General features: G+C 39.9%; 1 protein-coding gene across 1 annotated transcript in view; it reads right to left on the bottom strand.

Moving 5' to 3' along the window:
- Nucleotides 1-1,253: 1,253 nt before the first annotated feature.
- col14a1a (collagen, type XIV, alpha 1a) overlaps nucleotides 1,254-16,586 on the bottom strand; it is a 102,181-nt gene continuing 86,848 nt past the window's right edge. Inside the window, exons 40-48 of the mRNA XM_026371267.1 lie at nucleotides 14,946-14,999; nucleotides 10,813-10,866; nucleotides 10,595-10,666; nucleotides 8,162-8,197; nucleotides 7,097-7,163; nucleotides 6,685-6,876; nucleotides 4,769-4,846; nucleotides 3,307-3,462; nucleotides 1,254-1,341 (exon numbers count right to left, since the gene is read on the bottom strand). Of these exons, the coding sequence (XP_026227052.1) occupies nucleotides 1,313-1,341; nucleotides 3,307-3,462; nucleotides 4,769-4,846; nucleotides 6,685-6,876; nucleotides 7,097-7,163; nucleotides 8,162-8,197; nucleotides 10,595-10,666; nucleotides 10,813-10,866; nucleotides 14,946-14,999 (738 nt within the window). The 3' untranslated portion in view covers nucleotides 1,254-1,312. The remainder of the gene's footprint in view (nucleotides 1,342-3,306; nucleotides 3,463-4,768; nucleotides 4,847-6,684; nucleotides 6,877-7,096; nucleotides 7,164-8,161; nucleotides 8,198-10,594; nucleotides 10,667-10,812; nucleotides 10,867-14,945; nucleotides 15,000-16,586) is intronic.

Genomic DNA, 16,586 nt, shown 5'->3' with positions numbered 1-16,586 from the left:
CTGTGTGTGTGTGTGTGTGTGTGTGTTGTGGCATGCAGGGCTCAAGCACTTTAGGTGAGTCCATCCTTTCTTTAAAGTCCTCCCTCCTCGCCCTCGTCCGTGACGTCGATATCTCGTGAAAACCTTCTAGCGACACCAGGTGATCTCAGCTCCACGTCCTCTGAGTGGGTGGTGCTCGAGCGGTAACCGTGGGCGAATTGAGAAGGCTGTTGTGGGTAGTACTGAGGGGGGTAACCGCGTTGGTAATAGGGGTCCTGCTCTTCCTCATCCTCCTCCTCGCCTCCTCCTTGGTCGTTGTTGTAAGCCACTGCAGCAGGGTTGTGCAGCTGGTTGTAGGGAGGATTGTAGGGCTGGTAGCTGCTGTGAGGCAGGGGTTGGACTGGAGTGGTGGGAATATTTGGGGTCAGTTGGAGCATTGTGCAAAGTTTAGGGTGGCTTTGGGACTACAAATAAATAGCAACAAGGAGGCACACAACGGAAATGGGCATGCACAGACTGAAATGTAAATTTACAGCAAATGATGTTAAGAATTTGTTTTGAAACTTTGATGTTGAAATAATCTCTGGGACTGTGCATAAGTGTTGAATGTTCAAAAGACTGGGTTAATAAAGAGGCGGATTTATTAAGAATCATCCCATTTCTACCCACATCTGCCGGGTTGTTTTGCAGAAGTTGCAAAAACTAAAATCTAATCTGTGTCACTTTAAGAATAAAATTTTGATTTTCTGCTGACAACATATGAGGTTGACAGAAGTAATGAATGCTCAGATTTGCTTCTACGCCATTTGAGTTTGAAGCAGGTAAAGGCTGCTGCAGCACAGCAATATGTGCATGAGCACTAATGCACATCAGTGGTGGCTATTGTCACAGCAGCACTGTGGGGGTTTCGTTTGGTTATGGCTAATCCATTTTGTCTCAGTCAAATAACGCCAGGGAGCTGTTGTTGTGTTATTGTGCCACGTTGCTTTTTAACTTGAAATGGGTCAATACAAATATTCAAGCCGTTTTAAAAATATTTCAGAAGATAATTTAACAAAAGGTCCTGAAAAAATGAAATGCAGGTTTGCAACAATTATTATGGAAAAGGAAAAAAGGGTACCCAGAGAACCAAAATGTAAAAACCACTGCTGCAGGGATTAGAGGTTAAACAGTGGGGTCAGAAATAATTATCCATCCCAAGAAATATGGAGCCCTGGAAAGAATTATATTTATCAATTTCCTCAGTTTCTACTCTTATGTACAGGGTCCAGATTGAAGGGTGGAGGGAGGTGAGCAGAGGAAGAGGAGGAGGAGGATGGTTGGAGAGTGTTCCTCAGTAATCATTCCCATAGTCCTGTTGAGCTTCAGTCAGAAAGAAAAAGACAGAGGTAGGGAGGGGAACACAAGGAAGAGAAGATGTTACCTTATCTCAGGAGGAGAAAACCCAACAACACCAAAGTGTTAAACCTCTCAAAACCTGCTCACCTGGTTTCGGAGGTAGACAAATACTTTCTTAGGCAAATAAAATAGACAAACATCAAGTTACAAAAAGAGATGAAAATGTGTCAGATCTCTATTCCTCTTTCCGTACATGAAAGAGCAAATAAAGATTTCCAACACAGAAAACAGTACCAATGTAGTCCGAAATAGACCAAGAAAAACATGCCTTAGTAAACCCGTGCATAGGATGATAGATACCTGTTTATGTATCTTCATGCAAAATATCATTAGCACTAGCAGCTCTCACAAGACAAAATTAACCATAAGATTTGAGTTAATAAATAAATAAATACTGTTTAATTACTTACTTCTTATTAATTCTTAATACAAATGGGTACATTTACTATTTGACCCATGACTTGGGCGAAGTTTTACTGTATTTTTACTGTATTTCCTTGACTTCAAACAGCACTGGAACTCTTAATACCCAGTTGCTGAGCTACCAACCTCATTGTTTGCATTATCTCAAAAAGACACACAGTAACAAAAGGCTACACTGGATTTGGGTAAGTAGGTCAGTTCTACCAGCAAAGAGACATAAAGCACACAGTTTACAGTGAGGTCAGAATCTGGGCTGCTGTGAAATGCATAATGTACTTGACTTTTTCCTTTTCAGTGTCAGGGATGTAGCCTTTAATCTGCGCATGGCTGAAAATAACAGACAAGATTCTTCTAGGTAATAAAAAGAATAAAAAGAAAAACATTCTGACTGGAATCATTTTATATAACATAAATCTGGTTTGAAGGATGAAGTAATGTCTCATCTATCAGCTACTTTTAGCTGATGGTGTATCATCAGGACATCTTGTCAGGAGCTGTTAAATGTATAATGTCCTTCTGCGTAAGCTCAAGACAATGGACAAATAAAGCTGTAAGGTCCTCAGCAGCATGAATTTGGGTTATAAATACAGCATGACGCTGTGTGTGTATATTTTATTAGACCTGAGTATAGACAAATAGCTTTGGTCAGTGACACTTAATGTCTTACTCCTTCAGTGTAGACATGGACATATAAACTTCACAGTGGAACAGCAATAAAAGCCAGATTACTCTCCAATTCTCTGAGCTTTACGAGAACAGTAACTATCTCAGAGTCACTCGTCGCTGAACAAACTGTATATTCTGTTTTATAGTTAAAATAGTTTATAAGATGGAAAGACTGGGAAGGGTTAGATGGTTTAAGACGTAGACGCTGACAAATTAGCAAATAGAAAAATAATGAGAAAAATCCTCAGCAGTTGTATAAATAAGCTCTCACAAGAGGAGTACGACAAAATATAATTAATGCTCAGTTGCCAAAGGACATAAGGTCCAAATAAACAACAGAATGTTTTTGTAAGGTCTGGATATTTTGTGTTTTCACTGTTCAGGAAAAATATTCCAGTCAAAATGTTATTTTTATTTTATTCCCAGAACATGACATACTGTATGTGCTTTTATATTCATTTATCTAGTGCTTATTATTATTAAAACAAACTATGCTGGTTCAGTTGTGTGTTCTTCAAGCGTCAGCTTAATTTAAATTCCCCGACAGATCATTTATGAGCACTATATACAAGCATTTATTCAATTGCTTACAGCTCATTATAACGTTGTTGCAAGCAGATATAAGCATTTGTTAAATTTTATGGAGGCTGGCATAATGGCATAATGCACAGTTATTGTAATTTAAGATATGCTGTCAGAGCTGAAGTTATAATAAAAAACAAACAAACTTACATCTGCACATCTGTAACAACGTTATAGTGTGTAAGAGACTTTAATTAAATGATTTTGTAATTCTAACTTGAATTGTTACGGCACCAATAACAGCTAAATAATGTTTACCTCCCACGCTGTATCCCAGACAGGAGTTCTGGTCACAGTATCCTGGTGGGCCAGCTGGTCCTGTGGTACCTGGATTCCCTGGCCTTCCTACTGACCCTGGGCTACCAGGCCGGCCAGGTGGGCCCTGGCTGCCTGTCCGTCCTTCACCTGGCAACCCTGAAGACGTAGGGAAAGTTTATCTTAAAAGACAGGCAATTAGACATAAGGTGCTTTTCCAAAGCTCCTGGAACTTTTCTTTTCCAGGAACTAAAGTCCAGGAACCTTCTCTGGGGTAAAATTGTGATGTGCATTTCCACAGCAGGACTCAAATGCTGTATGATATTGGACCAAATGGCGATATTCAGCACTTCAGGTGCTTTTTTTTCCGGTGTAGAACTTGGGGGAACACAGGGTGAGGAATATGTTTCTCAAAAGGTTCCTGGTCCTTAGGTTCCTGTGGTGGAAATGGGCCTAAAGTTAGTCATTAATAAACATTAAATGAAGTGTGACACCAGGTGAGAGGTGATAAAGGAGAAGGGGGTGTGGGGGTAAACTGAAAATGTGCCACCACCTGACACTGTACTATCACCTGTTCAATCTCTCTAAATCCCACCTGTAACAACATGACATAAAGAAATTACAGGGCAGCAATGCTTTGCTTGTCATTTCTGGATCAAGGAGATGATAGTAAAAGTCCTGAGGGCAGGCGCAGGAATAACACAGTTCTTAGTTGAAATGCAGCCAGAGGATTCTGTATTCTGTTTACACAGGAGAAAACTGCTCCATCAGAACTCACTCCAGCCGTCTGCAGAAATATCAAATCAATATTTTGAGGAGAGTTTCATTTGCCAAGTGCTAAAATTATCATCCCACAAATATTTTCAGATAAGCACAGCAGATAAAGACAGACAGCTCTCCCAATTACCTCTCTCTCCGAAAAGATTTCCTTTCTCCTGTGTTGAAGTTTGTGGATCTTTTTTAAACAGTTATCTGATCATAGAAAAAGTTTCCCGTGAGTTCTGTCAGCTTGTTCTGTGAGTATTGATTGCGCACAACAGTAAACAGAAAATCCCAGCACTGACATGTTTTCATAACACCAACATCAAACTCTGCACAGCACACAGGTAAATCAATAAAGAGAATTATAATCACGGTCCAAAATGTCTGCTACAGAGATTCAGCAGAGAATAAAGTAAATCCAAAACACAATAAGTCTCTGTGCTATTTAAGTCTGTAGATGCAGTGTTCTTTGGTGTTGTTTAGAGGTAAAACAATGAAAAACACATACAGCACATACAGGTCCAGCATGGATGCAGGCTAAAAACACTGCACACACATAACTCATACACAGAAAGTACAGAAAAGAATAATATTCAATAACATTTTGAAGTGGCTGCTGCACCTCCACGTGTTATCTAAACATTGACGCTGAAGGAGAGGGTGGATCACCTTTATCACCTGTGTGTGTTTGCCTGTGTCTTACCCGGAGGTCCAGGTGGTCCTCGAGGTCCCTGACTCCCAACCCCTGGATTCCCCCTCTCCCCCTTCTCTCCCGCCAGACCTGGAAAGACGTCACGAGTGAAGAAATCAGCAGAATTTACCGAATATCTCAGTGATGGAAAAGCTCAAAGAGTTTGAATCGTGCAAAATTAAATTGAAAGCGCCATTAGAAAAGTCCACGCTAGGAATATTTTTTATCTTATGACACTATGGAGGGGCCTAGACCGTAGGATAAGACAGTACACAGTAGTTAAAATAGTTCCAGCTCACAATAGTACAATTACTTCTGAACCTTACAGCATTTATATAGGTTGATTGGTACTTTTAGTAAAGCAAAGTACAAGAGAACTTCTGTACAGCACGCCATCAGTATTATTTAACAATTTATTTTGTAGAAAATGTGTGGATAAACGATGCCTGGATGATCAGTCTAATAAAATGGATGGTAAACCTACAGTCGCCTTTGTGCTGCTGTTCAGTACTGCAGCTGTTTGAATGACCTAATGGAATATTTTTCATACACTAATAATAGAGAACCACATAAAACTCTAATCTGCAGATTTTCTGTCCTGCTGCTTTTATGACTGACTTAATCGATTGCATCGGTGAAGAGGAAGTCAGAACAATAAGGTTAAGGAGAAAACATTTTACATGAACTCGAATAAAGTTTTACTCTCCACACTGGCGGGCTTGTCTTATTTTCTTTTTTTTACGATGGCTTACTGACTTCAGAACAGGGCAATAGTTTAAATGAAATATAATTTGTCCATTTTACTGAAGAATTACTGCTTTCTAATGTGGAGCTTGAGTCCGGCATTATGTGCACAGTGAGTAATATAACATGTCTATCTTAATTAGATCTTTAATAATATTTTTGCCTGTATGGTTTCACTTCAGCCGTTAAAACAATAGTGCAGTGTGTGTATTAGCTAGTGGCTAAAGATAATAAGATCAGATTTGAACAGTTGTAACCATGCTGGACAGTTCCTAACAGAGGTCTGACAGCTCTAAGCGTTCCCGACCCTGTGTGTGCAGGCTCGTTTGGTTTCGGTTCTTCAGTGGGCTGCGTGTTTTACTGATGAAGACGAAGACTCATAAAGCCTGTTTCTCCTCTAAGGGCTTGTGGCGGAGGAATGACCTCATGCATATTGGAGTTACTGTCTTCTGGCCTGGACTGAACTGTGCAGGAGCTCTGACTGACCTCACCGTCAGTATGTCTGGTGAGTCAGAGATCAGGCGTGACTACGAAATACAGTAAACATGCTGGCAGGTTGACGTTCATACTGGAAAAATGGAACCACTAACGTCTGTAAACATAGAAAGTGCATTGCTTGACACTGTGCTTATGTCATTATTACTTACCATCTGGACACACTGTTATACCTAAACATTTACCCAAATAACTGGCTCTGGCTAAGGAGGTCTGTCTTCTCATTTATTTAATTAGTTGACAGCAAGAGGAAAAGTAGAGTCGAGGAGATGAAGATGAAGAAGATGAAATGCATTTTTATGCAAAGCCCAGACTGTACTAGTGTACAGAAATGTGGCTTTAATAAACTTTGCAGTTTTCTTATTTCATTCATGCATTTACATGGAAAAGCTTTTTTGATTTTTTGTACTTGTACTTGTACTAATACTTTGTTTTAACATGACAGTACTTAAATCCACTTAATAGAAATAAAACTGGAAACTATGATCAAATTAAACTAAGGAGGACCACCCCATCTAACAAAACTGGCTAGATGGGGTTTTCCAAACAGCATTTAAAGGACTCTGACAGCATAAGGAAAAGGCTCGTCTGGTCCAATGACACAAAAATAAACACTTTCAGCAGAATGCTACGCCCTGCGTACTGTGAACACTAGGCACTGCTCATTATTAATGATCTTCCCTTCTCACCTCTTTCTCCCGGTTGTCCGTTCTGCCCATTGGCACCAGGGAAGCCTGCTCTGCCTGGGGGGCCCTGCTCTCCCTGAGGTCCAGGGGGGCCTCTCCTACCTGGCTCCCCTGGTGGTCCAGGAACTGTTCGGACAGAGTTCGCAGACTGGACGGGGATCTGGTGCAGTATGGAGTTGTAGCGAGACAGGTGGCCTGCAAGAAGTAAAGTTTGATCATAAACGCTTTCATTTCACTGATTTATATATTTTTTGTTTGTTTATTGTTCATGACATTTTACCAGAATTCAAAGAGATAATAGAAGAAAGGAGACGAGAAGCAGTGAAGCCAGTAGAGGTCAAAAGGAACATTTTCCTAAAAACACTGTACTTAATAATACGCTCATATTAATGTGAAAATATCAGTGATTACTCACTCTGGATGAGCTGTTCACACACTTGCCGTGCTATGGCACGCACAGCAGCTTGGGACTGCACATCACCCTGAGGATTTAAAACAAACGCAGACTTCTCAGAATGTGATATCACCCAGTGGAGTGATGCTACTTTTCTATTCGAGCAACCACAGGAACATAAACTTCCAGACCAGCGGTTGATGAATTGCTGGGCGTGTGTGGTGTGTTGTGGGTGTTTTAACGAGCCCACTCCACCTTTATTCCACACTCTGACGTCCTCATATTTATGTTGGCCAGAAAAGAAGGCATATTTCAAATAGCAACTTTGCAAATAAATGAGAGTATGTGTAAATTAAACAATATAAATCACGATTATATTGTGCAACTGGCACTAAGCTCTCGTTGGTTCTAACTTGACTTGCACAGATTTGGGTTTAGTTTGAGATATGTGTTTTGAGATGTTACATCTGATCCCTAATGTAAGAGGTATGGTAACCTAAAGTAAAGTTGTTGTAAATGTTTTTTATGTCAACGTTTCAAGTCATTCTTGCTCTTTCCTAAAGGGGGGATGGATACAACAAGATTTTAAACTGTTTTACAACTCGGCCACCCCACAAACACAGAAGACAACCTCCTGTTGTGTATTTCTGTGCTCTTCATGTTAAGCCTTGCACTCAAAAGTAAATGCAACAAGGTACAAATGTTCCCAACACTTAAGAAAATAAAATGGACAATACTAGTCCACTTCAGTATTGGGAGGTTGCGTGTTTCTCGAGCCCTCAACAGTGATGGCCTTGCTACTGCGTCAGCGAAAACACAGAGCCCGCTCTGCTGCGAATTTGAACCATGATTTAATTTGTTCTAAATGAGATTGAGGGAGCGAAAAGAGAAATAAAGTGAATGTTTGTGCAAAAGGCCAACAAGAAACAGTCAATGTATACAGGGGGGAAATTTGGTTTCATCAAAAGGCATTAGTGAGAAATTGTCAGCTTTACTTCAGCAAAACAATATTTCCACCGCAAAGTGGTGCAGTAAAACTTGATTTAGAGTAAAATGTGGTTCAAGTGTTTGAGCGAAGTGACTTACTCTTTCTCCTCTGTCGCCCTTGGTACCAGCAGGACCCTGGAACATAAAAGCACAGGAAGAGAATAAACATTTGACTTGTGTATTCAGAAATTGTTGTGCTCATCTCTCTTTTCCTCTCTTGTAAAATGTCCCCACCCCAATACGCTACCATCTCTTCACCCTTTCCTACACTGTTTCTTCTACTGTGCATTTACATTGGACACATTGTTGTGTCCAGGTTCTACACTACACCCATAAAGACTACACAAATAGAAGCCTTTTTTTGTGCCTTGGATGGCCTTGATTTCGACTACTGCCAACACTGTAAAGCACACAGTTGCATATCTGCTCACAAGATACACTCAAAAAGCTACCGAGCACATAAAGTGTGATGCATTGTAATCCAGAAACAAACAGAAGACAAAGATTTCCAGACCACAGAATAGTGTGCTGATATGATAAATATCAGTTTGATGCTGTTACAGCTTTTGAATAAAGATTTATTTATCTTGAGGGAAACATGTCCTTGACCACCAACGGACTGGCTTGTGTGAGTGTAGACTGGTAGATAGATAAAGTGCACAGCCCTGGCATATCACATGCATATTATATTGCGCATGATAGAAAGCCCGTGCCAACATTTGACACAGCCGGTGACTTGGAGTACAGGTCTCCACAATAAAGTCTTCCCCTGGCTGCCTGGATGTCCTGAGTCTTCCAGGGCTTTTAAATGTTGACTGTCTTATCAGACATGGGAAAAACCAAATCAACTGGTGAGAGCGCCAAAGTCAGTGCAGTGTGTCTGCACACACAAAGATTTCTTTTGTTATTCAATCAAACTATCTTTCCATAATGCACTGTATGGACTGTAGAGCCAGTCCAAAGTACTGCTGGTTTTTCATTCAAACGTTTTACAGTTCATCCGCAGAGGGATGAACATTTATGATGACTGTCCCCTAGCATACATGTAGCACTTTGATGTGGACTGATAAAACAGTCACATGAAGACTGCTGCTTTTTCCTTTTGTAACTGGCAAATGTGAGCTTGCTTGCTACCAAATCAAGCAAGATAAATTAAAAAGAAAAACTCTCAAGAGGCTGAGCCACTGTAAAAACATTCAGAAACAGATTTTGTCCAGGTCAGACACAAGCTTGGACTCATTATCATACACCCAGGAGAATAGGAGTGCTATAATGACCTGGTTAAACAGCTGTATAGGCAGAGGCAGGTAGTGTGGAGCTTTGGCTAAAATGTAAATTGTAAACAGGAAGTCAAATTTAAGTGTGTTTAAATGTATATAGCAGCCTAATCAACCTGTCACAAATCATCATTCAACAAATCGTCCCATAAGCTACAAATCAAACATGTTTCATCCTGTCCCATTTATGAATTTCCGTGATTACTGATCTGATAGAACATAACATTACCAGATGCATCATGTAATTCCTAAAACAGAGTGGATTGGATTCCACAATACATGTGAGGACTTCAGGTCACAAATTTGAGAAACTCTTCCTAATCCGTCTCGCCTTCGGTGCAATGCAGATTTAAACGGCTTCTATTTCGGATGAGAAACACTTGTTTAAGAGCATAAATATTCACTTGCAGCATCAACCTGGCAAAGTTTTGCAGAGCACATCACAGAAAGTGAATCAGCATTTGATGTCAATGTGAAGCTAACACTTTCAGTTTAGGAAATAAAAACTCCACACCAGGTCTTTGTGTATTAGATGTGCTGTATGTACGTATATGTCTTTCTCACAGATGAAACAGATGTGATCCGTCATTGTTTTTTTTTTTTTAGTGTATATGCAAGTGCGTGTGCAAGTTACTGGAGAGAGTGTCAGTACGTGATTTATAGCTCTCTCTCTCTGAGCCAAACTTTGCTTCTGGCCTGAAGAGCTGACCCGAGACCAGATTAGCTGTCACAAACGTCACAGCATCATCTGTTCCTGTTAACGTTACACAAAGCTTGGTCTCCAACATCATCTCCTCATCCTTTTCTGTCTGTGAGTTGTGTCATTTGCACATCTGCGTGGCTAAACAAACCGTGACTCACTGCACATTTAGAAATCCAAATGAAGCTTAATATTTTGATTTAAAGATAAAGATATAAAAAAAAATTATTTACTATTTCTTAACAAGTCACTATGATGTATATGCAGCGACATTTGTCTTTTGGATAATCTCTACAAATTGCAGGCATGTGAAAAACTGAACCTTATAATTAATTTGGATAAATTACTTTACATCAAAGTCTGTCACAGCAATGATGTGTTAGACTAGTTTGACACCTTAAACATCTTTGTAGTAGAATAAACCAAAGCAGAATTTATGTGATTCAGGTCAGGTCACAGGAGCCCAATATCTGTTACCATGGACAAAATTATTTTTTCCAGTCTAAAGCAAAACTAAAACATTTTCCACATGAATTTAAACAAATTCAAACTCACAGGAAGTCCTTGATCCCCCTGGGGCCCCGTTGGCCCACCTGGTCCTGGAGCTCCAGGTGCTCCTGGGGCTCCCTAAGAGAAAGAGATGCAGAAACAGAGAGAGTGAAAGATGGAGGAGGAGGTAGGTGAAAGAAAACAGAAAGATCAGTTGGCCTGTCTGTCACAGTGAATATGCAATGAAAAATTATGCTTAGAGCAACAACAGAAAAGACACTTACAATGGGTCCAGAAGGTCCTTGTTGTCCCTGTGGTCCATTATTACCTGGCAGACCCTGAAGAAGCAGAAGTGAAAGAGCTTCAGTACATTAAATATTAGGTGCACTTTCCTAATTGTGGGTTGAACTGAACTGTTTTGGATGATCCCTCTTTAAATGGCCTCAGAAATTTCCTGCAGACTAAACCAATGGCAACACTGTTATTTTCAAATACAGTTCATTTACTGTACAGACTACTGATGGAAACCAAACTCTGTAGATGCTGCATCTGCTGCTTCTGCTTAATATCCCCCTTCAGTCAAACATTTGGTTTGACTTTTGGACAGATTAGATAAAACACAGGTGTTTTCTTCCTGTGGATTTTCTCCCCAACAAAAGATAGGTGGGTTCTACACAGTGTGTATTTTAGCTGCATCGATGTATATAACACCATCAACTGCTCTTTAATGTCTTCTCCATTATGCTGTGGTTTTATTTTACATGTAAAAGCACATTCATACCTACAATAATTCTGTAGGCCAGTTCTCTAAATGTTTGCCATGTAATGATGTGATATATAATAACATATTTATGGGTAATTCAAAATGAACAGATTTGGTGTTATTAAATATTATATATTACATAACAACACAGTCTGACAGTTCCATATAGCATCAGATTACAGCTTAACCTGAGGTTCAGCTAATCCTTGTATTTTAACTTGGATGTGCATTGAACGTTGCGGTCGCACACTGAAGCTGATGCCCTTTCAACTGGGACGCTCGTACAGTTTTCAATTTATCCCTTATGAGGGTAAAACCCGTGAATTAAAACATTTTAAAAATGGTTTAAAATTACACTTTTCATCCTTTTTCCCATTCCCTAATCATGTCTGGTGTCACCCAGTAAACACTTATTCTGCTCAGCCCACTAATAGCACTCTGGAGGAGAACTTGGTTCATACCCGTACTCAAATATCACAAGCTCACACACATTTTACTTTGAAATCATACTTTGAGGGGCATTGGTGGCCTATAGGTTAGACAAGCTTGAAGTGAGAACACTAACAAGATAAAGCTAGTTGGGACAAATGAAATGACTTGCCCCTGAGCAAGTCCCTTTTCTCCCAAGTGCTGCAGGTCAGACAGTGGTTTTACTGGCCAGCCTCCAGTATAAATGTGTGTAACTATGTGAATGTGATCTCTGCAAATAATCCCTGAATAAATAAATGTAAAAAAAAAAAAAAAATAATAATGAAAGAAATTTTCAAAAGTTCACAAACCTTCCCACTTTGAGACAAACAAGCACTTGATGTGACCCTGAGAGTCAAGAGTGTCACACTCATCAGTCAATCGCAATAAAACCTCTACATGTATTATATCAATTTAGTGCTGGAGCATAATGAAAAGACTAAATTACACATGCGCCATGAATACTGACCATATTATAATCCAGAGTTTTTAAAACCTTTTTTCTCTTTGAGGTTCAAATCAGAAATGTAGCCTGTCTGGATTCTTGCTTTTGACGTATCACTGCCGTTATATTCTGGAAGTCAAGGTTTATGGTTTTATGGTGTGACCTATGGTCTAAGAAATAGGGCCAAGGTTAATTTAATTCAGAGTTTTGCATGCATGCAGGTGCTCTGTGTAACAAATGTGAACATTTTATTTATGTACTGTGTAGAAATCGTTCTCTGTGAAGCTTCAGTCAGCAGTATGTCTAAATAAAGCAGTGTGCCAAAATGATGGACTTGAAATAGTGCCAGCACGTTGTTATGAGACCAGATAGGAGGGAAAACCTGAATCTACTCAGTTTGGGCCTGAGTTGAAAAAGTTGTGTAGTGAAAACATCAATGACAAAATAAAGATTTATAGCTGTTTTCACCGTGATATGGACACACATGTACTCAGGGGACATTTACTGTTGTTTCACCTGATCTAACTGGCTTCTGCAGTGCACTCTTGGCCAGGACTTTTTTTTTTTTGGCATGAATACACCTCACAAAAAGTTTTGCACAGTGTGTACGTCCAGCCGACTAGTGTCATGCTGATAAGCTTTACTGGGAATCAAAGGGCTATCTGCTTTTGCTGTTATCCTTTATACAAATCAGATTACAGACCGGTGGCTGGAATAAATCTATTGGCAACCGCAAATGCTGTGTAAGCCGCTTCTCAGTCATAATATTGTTCATTTGGCCACATTCGATATCATATGTATCACTGTCCAGTGAATGGTGCTGTAGTGTTGATAACCTCTGATGAATTGATTCTCATTAGTATTCCCTACTGCTTTCAATGCATCCAATGAAAAATACATTCAGGGGGAATTCAGCCAGAGCACGCTGCTCGTAGCATCAGAGTGTGACATTGCAGTTAATTCTGCAGCAATAAAAGCACCAATCTGGGAGGTTTCCTGCCTTGTACGGAAACCAAATTACAATTAGCTCTTTGTGATTCTACAGACGCTTTTGCGGATGTTTTGTTGTCTCTATAATTACACATATCAAACAGCCAAAAGACCTGTAGCATCTCGATGAAATATGAATGTGGGAGATAAGGGGATGTCTTTCTCAAATGGTACTTGTGTGATGATTGGTAATTTCATATGATTACACTAAAGAATGACATTAATAGTAGTAGTGGGCTGGTTAAATGGCTGAAATGAGAAGAGAACGCTGTACAGAGAAATAAAGGACACACTTAATGAACTGCAAAATTATTGCATTCTGTATTTATGTAGATTTTACAGTGTCCCAACTGCTGCTATTGGGTTTGTATTACAGGCACCTTTGAAAAAAACAAAATAAAAATGTGAGTTGATGCTTTCCTTGTTACAAGGTCATGAACTTAGAAACTACAGCCAGCACACAACTGTCTCGAAGAAAACCAAATGACGAGTCTGAAAACTATGTTTGAATTCTTCTAAAATCAACCACAGAGGGGATGAGTGTTTGGATCCCTGTCAGCCAACAAACAGACAGCAGATGGATTATGTCTAGAGTCTTTCACCTCGTCAGGAGCCAGTCCAGGACAATACTCTTCTGTTATCATATTATGTATTTGGCTAAAACTCACTCTCTCTGCTTGCTCACACATTACGCTTTGGCCGCAATTTTGTTTTGGTATTTACAGCCCAGTTGGGTATTGTAAGGCCTGATTCCTCTGTCAGCGTCCACACAGCCAGCTGGTATCACAGAGCCTTCATGAATGGAATCTCATCTATGGGGAAAGCTGCGGTCAAAGGCAGAGCCCTATGTCCTGTTTTCAACAACTGAGTGAAGATGGGCATGGTTTCATGAGGGCACTTAAAACTGCACAAACACAGTCGGATATTTAGATACTGTACAAAGAACCACACATACTTTCATATTCACATGCAATTCTTGCATCTGTCAGTTTATTTATCATACTCATTGTATTTAACACTTCAGGCTCTCAGTGGCACCTATGCCTGCCTCTCCCCTCCATGCACCTGCAGCTTATTCCCCCTGATTATTTCACATCGTATTTAGACTAGTCTGTCTCACTCTGCTCTTCGCCAGATTGTCTGTTGAGCCTTAGCAGCCGTAGTGTTCCAGCCCTCATAGTCTTTGTTTCTCTAGGGTGTTTTTGACATTTTGCTAGTATCTTTTGATTCCTGTTTTTGCTCAGTCTCACATTTAGCTTATCCAGATTTTTGATTACTTATTACCTGGCCTGTTTCTGACTTTGTAACTGTCGATCCGTTTCTGCTGGTGTTCAGTAAAGGTCCCTCAGTCCGGCCTGAGGGTCGTGCATTTGGGTCTAAGCTTGCTGTTGTGTATTGCTCTACCTTCCTGCCTTTTCTCTTTCTTTCTTTCATCTAGTAGAGTCCCCTGTACAATTCGTAATGATGATGTCAGCAGAAAGATATGCTGTTATATCATATTATCTTGTTCACAGTACAGTTTTTTTATTTACAGTAAAAACCTGCCTCTAGTCCACTTTCAAGATTGTGTTTTACACCCCATTTAGCTCAATACTACATAAAAATAGTAACATACACAATATCTCCATCTATATATACTATATTTTATTCTAGCAGAAATAAATCTATGCATCACTAAATCACTGTGCCCTGTATTCCCACTGAATCACACTGTAACAATAACCAGAGGGGGTGATGTTAATTAATCTTACCCTTGCTCCAGGGGGGCCATCTCTACCAGGTGAGCCAGGGCTCCCAGGTACACCCTAAACAAAATAAAAACAAGCAGGGTTAAATCAACACCAATAATTGGAAATATACAGTATAACCATTAAATGCACATTTAGGGAAGATACAGGAAGACAGAAAATGAGTATTTAAACATTTGACGTTTTGTGACCAAATATTTTAACAAAATTCATGTTTAACTTGCTTATAATGAGTTTTATGAACAGTGTATCTCATTTATTTGTTCGACAGTGAAGACTGAAACTTTGTAAAAAAAAAAAAATCTCAAAAAGTCTCCTGCATTTCATAAAAAAAAACCTGTATATTTAAAATGCATACACGCATTAAACCAAAGGTCAACCAAAGGATTTGCAGTTGTGCTCAATGATGCTTAGACTGTAGCGGATATAAATTTGATATGTGGAAAGGAACGGCTTCTAACCCTCTGGACACAGGACAGTCTCTGCGCCATCAGGCCACCCTGCTGCTCCACACCCTGCCGGGTTTCCCCTTCATCTCCCTCTCTGCAGGTCATTGCACATAACCAATTCCAAAATACAGTCATGGATTAAGTGTTCAGACGATTTATCTCTGTGCTTCAGTATTAGTGGCGAGCTCATAAAACAGGACAGTTAATACTGTTAAAGGTTCTACAAATTACAGGACGGGGTCACACACAGGCCTAGTATGATTAATGATGTGCTGTTGTTTAGATGTTGGCTGAGGTTTATTGTCCCTAGACATCAGCTTTAATACTTCTCCAGCCACTTTCACACAGAAAAACACACACAGAGTATGCATATGCATGAAAAGCATATTGAAACTGAAAAGAACACTGCTAACATTTCCGTCTTCATCGCCATTATCATCATCATGTCTATAACTGAGTCACTCCGAGAGGACTCATAATACTGTATGTCCATTAAATATGAAGCTACCGTCAACACCTGGGCAGTCAGCTTAGCATAAAGACTGGTAACACAAATTTATTTACATTTTCAAATCCATTGCTGCTAGATTTAATGGCTAGATAAAAGCATGACTGCCAGAAAACAAGCACACACACTGCACAACAAACACAAATCTGAACGTCTCAAGCAGGCCTCGAGAGTTATAGGAGTAGGAAAGCTAAAGAAATTAATGGTGCACAAGCGCACAACTGATTCTGATTAAACGTGCCAGTCTTGGGATTGCTTTGCTGAGAGAGTTATACACACACACACACACACACACACACACACACACACACACACACACACACACACACACACACACACACACACACACACACACACACACACACACACACACACAGAGCTGTGAATGTTTTAGTGTCCCATGATAGGAGCAACTATATACATCAACATATATTTCTCTCTCAGACAAAGCAAAAATTATTACTTGATAACACACCCACACGGTCACACTGATAAACCAAATTAAAGTGAGAGATGGAAAAGATGGACGCGCACTAAGCCACACTCTTCGCAATCCACTGCGGCTGCATTTTTCACTGTCAAATTGAAACAGAGGTGGAGGGGACAGTGATGACAAGGTTACATTGTATTTACTGCAGTGAGAAACATAAAGGGGGTTTTGGGTGAGGGGGGCGGTACGGGTGAAAA

This window comes from Anabas testudineus, chromosome 16 (genome assembly GCF_900324465.2).
Source record: "Anabas testudineus chromosome 16, fAnaTes1.2, whole genome shotgun sequence".
Classification (NCBI taxonomy): Eukaryota; Metazoa; Chordata; class Actinopteri; order Anabantiformes; family Anabantidae; genus Anabas; species Anabas testudineus.
This window is presented reverse-complemented; position numbering and strand designations above follow the sequence as displayed.